The sequence below is a fragment of the Hemitrygon akajei genome, unplaced genomic scaffold (genome assembly GCF_048418815.1).
Source record: "Hemitrygon akajei unplaced genomic scaffold, sHemAka1.3 Scf000067, whole genome shotgun sequence".
Classification (NCBI taxonomy): Eukaryota; Metazoa; Chordata; class Chondrichthyes; order Myliobatiformes; family Dasyatidae; genus Hemitrygon; species Hemitrygon akajei.
The window spans coordinates 4,764,239-4,768,877 of record NW_027331953.1 but is presented as its reverse complement, the minus strand read 5'-3'; the positions used below and the strand labels follow the sequence as shown (position 1 = coordinate 4,768,877).

Here is a 4,639-nt window from a genome sequence, read left to right as displayed (position 1 = left end):
GAGAGATGTATTAATGTATTAAAAATAAATTATAAATTCTACCAATGGAACCTCTTACTAAAGGATTCATATTCAAAATAGTATCCAACAAATCAGATTCTTGCATATATGGAAACTGAGATAATTATTTTTTGTAAAAAAAATGTCTGACCTGAAGATATTGCAGTATGTGTGTAAGAGAGAGAGAATATTTGCTAATTAACTCTTCAAAAGTCATCAATCAACCATCACAAAATAAATGATAATAAAAATAAATAAATCTGCAAAAAAAAGCAGATCCCCTTAATCACTAAAGATTAAACAAGTTTGGGAGAGAGAACTTAATATGACCTTTGTTAATGAAGATGGTCAATTCTTCTTTAATATGTGCCAATCAGTGTTTAATTCAATTTAAAATTGTTCACTGTTACAATTTCACAAAGGAGAGACTATCCAAAATATTTCCTAACATAGACAATTATTGCGATAGGTATAAAACTGAATTAGCCACTTTTTCACATATGTTCTGGTCATGTTCTTCTTCAAAATCTTTTTGAAAATCTTTATTTTGTACAATTTCTAAAGCTCTGAAAATTAATTTACAACCTAATGTACAAACCTTTGATTTCTGTCTATACATGCAGTCCTCGTATGACCTTTATCCTCCTCCACCTCACTATCTGCTCTGACACTCTGGTTCCCCTCCCACTGCAAATCTTTTTAAACACCCCCCTCCCCCGAGCAGCACTGGCAAATCTACCCGCAAGGATGTTGGTCCCCCTCCAGTTCAGGGGCAAACCGTCCCGTCGGAACAGGCCCCACCTTCCCGGGAACAAAGCCCAATTGTCCAGAAACATGAAGCCCTCCTCCTGCACCATCTCCTTAGCCACGTATTTAGCTGCACTCTCCGCACATTTATATTTACAGGGACTTTACTCCTGACGCCGGTCCCGGGACCCGACCCGTTTACAGACCCGGAGCGGAACCGGAGCAGATTCTCAGCCACTGGTTTTCATCCCAGTTCATGAAGAAAGGATAAAGTTTCCCCGTGAATTTATTCCCAGTGAAGGTGTGGAGATGGGACTTGGTCTCCGCGTTGTAAAATGAAACTGTCCCGGACTCGTAACTGAGATAAACTCCCACCCTCCCGGGGATGGGACCGGCAGCGAGACGGGACTCGGGGGAGGGGATACCGTACACGTCACAATCCCGATGTAACACGTCATCATCCCGCCTGATGACCCAGAATCCGGTCTCCGGTCTCAGTCTGACCCGTCCCTTCCTCTCCACAGACTCTGCGGCGACTCCCAGCCACCAGAGCTGATTCCCCGTCACCTCCACCTCCCAATAATGTCTCCCCGATGTGAATCCCTCCGATCCCAGCACACAAGGCCGGTCTGTGAATCTCTTCCCGGTGTCAGGGAGATTCCTCCAGGTCCAGGTCCGTCTCACACTCTTCCGATCCTCAGACACGTCGAGATACGGATTCGCCGTTTCCACATCCAGAGTGACAGAGACTGGGGGGAGAAGCAGAGATTTAGAGAGTCCCCGGGGATCGGGGGGAGAAGCAGAGAATTAGAGAGTCCCCGGGGATCGGGGGGAGACTCGGGCAGCGCGGCCCCGGGGATCTGCGGGAGACTCCGGCAGCTCGGCCCCGGGGATCGGGGGGGGGAGACTCGGACAGCGCGGCCCCTGGGATCGGGGGGGGAGACTCGGGCAGCGCGGCCCCGGGGATCGGGGGGAGACTCGGGCAGCGCGGCCCCGGGGATCGGGGGGAGACTCGGACAGCGCGGCCCCGGGGATCGGGGGGAGACTCGGACAGCGCGGCCCCGGGGATCGGGGGGAGACTCGGGCAGCGCGGCCCCGGGGATCGGGGGGAGACTCGGACAGCGCGGCCCCGGGGATCGGGGGGAGACTCGGGCGGCACGGCCCCGGGGATCGGGGAGAGACTCGGACAGCGCGGCCCCGGGGATCGGGGGGGAGACTCGGGCGGCGCGGCCCCGGGGATCGGGGGGGAGACTCGGGCGGCGCGGCCCCGGGGATCGGGGAGAGACTCGGACAGCGCGGCCCCGGGGATCGGGGGGAGACTCGGGCAGCACGGCCCCGGGGATCGGGGAGAGACTCGGACAGCGCGGCCCCGGGGATCGGGGGGAGACTCGGGCAGCACGGCCCCGGGGATCGGGGAGAGACTCGGACAGCGCGGCCCCGGGGATCGGGGGGAGACTCGGGCGGCGCGGCCCCGGGGATCGGGGGGGAGACTCGGGCGGCGCGGCCCCGGGGATCGGGGAGAGACTCGGACAGCGCGGCCCCGGGGATCGGGGGGAGACTCGGGCAGCGCGGCCCCGGGATCGGGGGGAGACTCGGGCAGCGCGGCCCCGGGGGTCGGGGGGAGACTCGGGCAGCGCGGCCCCGGGGATCGGGGAGAGACTCGGACGGCTGGGGATCGGGGGGAGACTCGGGCAGCGCGGCCCCGGGGATCGGGGGGAGACTCTGGCAGCGCGGCCCCGGAGATCGGGGGGAGACTCGGACGGCTGGGGATCGGGGGGAGACTCGGGCAGCGCGGCCCCGGGGATCGGGGGGAGACTCGGACACCGCGGCCCCGGGGATCGGGGGGAGACTCGGGCAGCGCGGCCCCGGAGATCGGTGGGAGACTCGGGCAGCGCGGCCCCGGGGATCGGGGGGAGACTCGGACAGCGCGGCCCCGGGGATCGGGGGGAGACTCGGGCAGTGCGGCCCCGGGGATCGGGGAGAGACTCGGGCAGCGCGGCCCCGGGGATCGGGGGGAGACTCGGGCAGCGCGGCCCCGGGGATCGGGGGGAGACTCGGACAGCGCGGCCCCGGGGATCGGGGGGAGACTCGGGCAGCGCGGCCCCGGGGATCGGGGGGAGACTCGGGCAGCGCGGCCCCGGGGATCGGGGGGAGACTCGGGCAGCGCGGCCCCGGGGATCGGGGGGAGACTCGGGCAGCGCGGCCCCGGGGATCGGGGGGAGACTCGGGCAGCGCGGCCCCGGGGATCGGGGGGAGACTCGGGCAGCGCGGCCCCGGGGATCGGGGGAGACTAATGTCTAATGTCTCCCCAGGGTTTTCCGCTGGACGGAGAGCAGAGAGACCCCTGGCCCTTGACTCCTCAGATAGGGGAAACGTCCTCCCTCACTCCTGCCTGTTGACCCCTGAAAGAATTTTGTGTTTCCATGAGATCTCCTCTCATTCTTCGAAACTGGGAACAGAGAACATAGAACAGTACAGCACAGGAACAGGCCCGTCATACAATGTTCACATTCATTTGTGGGTGTGAAGTGGGGGAGTGTGATGGTTTGAGACAGTAAAGGAGGTGATAATGGGAACCAGTAGGGGAGAGATGAATGGCAGATTGAACCAGGAGGGGGAGGGGTGGAAACCCCGTGGGTGAACTGTGTGTGTAGACGTAATGTGAAGCTGGAGGGGCAAAGATGGCAGATGAGGATGACTTTGTCCCCTTTCCCACAACCCCATCCCCCGCAGCCCCTCATTAGGACAGGGGATGAATTTGCAGTGACCCTTAAGCAACACAGGTCCTGATGAAGTGTTTCAGTCTGAACCGTCGACTGTTTACTCTTTTCCATAGAAACTTCCCGGCCTGCTGTTCCCCCAACAATTTGTGTGTGTTACTCTGCTTTAAATATACTCAATTATTTGGCCTCCACAACTGCCTGTGGCAGATTCACTATCCAGTGGATAAAGGATTTCCTCCTCATCTCTGTCCTAAATGGACATCCCTATAGTCGGAGCCTGTGCTTACCGTTCTCGACCCACCCACATCCTCCCAACATCAACTCTCTCCCGACAGGTGTCAGAGAGATCTGGCGAGACCCATCATCAGGACCTGTGTAGCTTGGATTACCAGCATCTGCAGATTTTCTCCTGTTTGATTTTTAAAGCAGAAGTTAATAAGTAAACTTCTTGATTAGTCAGATTCTCAAAAGTTATGGGTAAGAAGCGGGAGAATAGGGTTGAGAGGGATAATAAGTCAGCCATTCTTCTAAACTCCCGTGAGTACAGGCCCAGAACCATCAAACACTCCTCATATGTTCATTCTTGTGAATCTTCTGGACCCCTCCAATGCCAATACATGTTTTCCGATAGAAGGGACCCAAAACTGCTCACAGTACTCCAAGTGTGGTCTGACCAATGCCTTATAAAACCTCAGAATTACATCCTTGCTCTTGTACTCTAATCCTCTCGAAATGAAAGAAAACGTTGAGTTTGCCAATCTTACCACTGACACAAACTGCAAGTTAACCTTCAGGGAATCCTGCACAAGGACACCCATGTCCCTTTGCACCTCTGATTTTTGAATTTCGCCCTGTTTACAAAATTGTCTATGCCTTTATTCCTTCAGCCAAAGTCATACCTGCCTAAGTTTGTACCTGTCAAACTCTACCTGTGCTACAAGATCCTTATTCCTTATACTGGTTCTTTCAAATAAGACCATAAGACAAAGCAGCAGAAGCCGGCCATTCGGCCCTTCGAATCTGCTCCGCCATTTTATCATGAGCTGACCAATTCTCCCATTTATTCCCACTCCCCCACCTTCTCACCATGACCTTTGATGCCCTGGCTACTCACATACCTATCAATCTCTGTCTTAAATACACCCAATTACCTGGCCTCCACTGCTGCA

General features: G+C 56.8%; 1 protein-coding gene across 1 annotated transcript; it reads right to left on the bottom strand.

The window, feature by feature from the left end:
• Positions 1–945: 945 nt before the first annotated feature.
• Positions 946–1,503, bottom strand: LOC140722023 (E3 ubiquitin-protein ligase TRIM39-like; the record flags this gene model as incomplete). The annotated part of the gene is made up of 1 exon (XM_073036835.1): positions 946–1,503. A coding segment is annotated over one exon (558 nt), but the record flags the coding sequence as incomplete, so codon positions are not given.
• Positions 1,504–4,639: the final 3,136 nt, after the last annotated feature.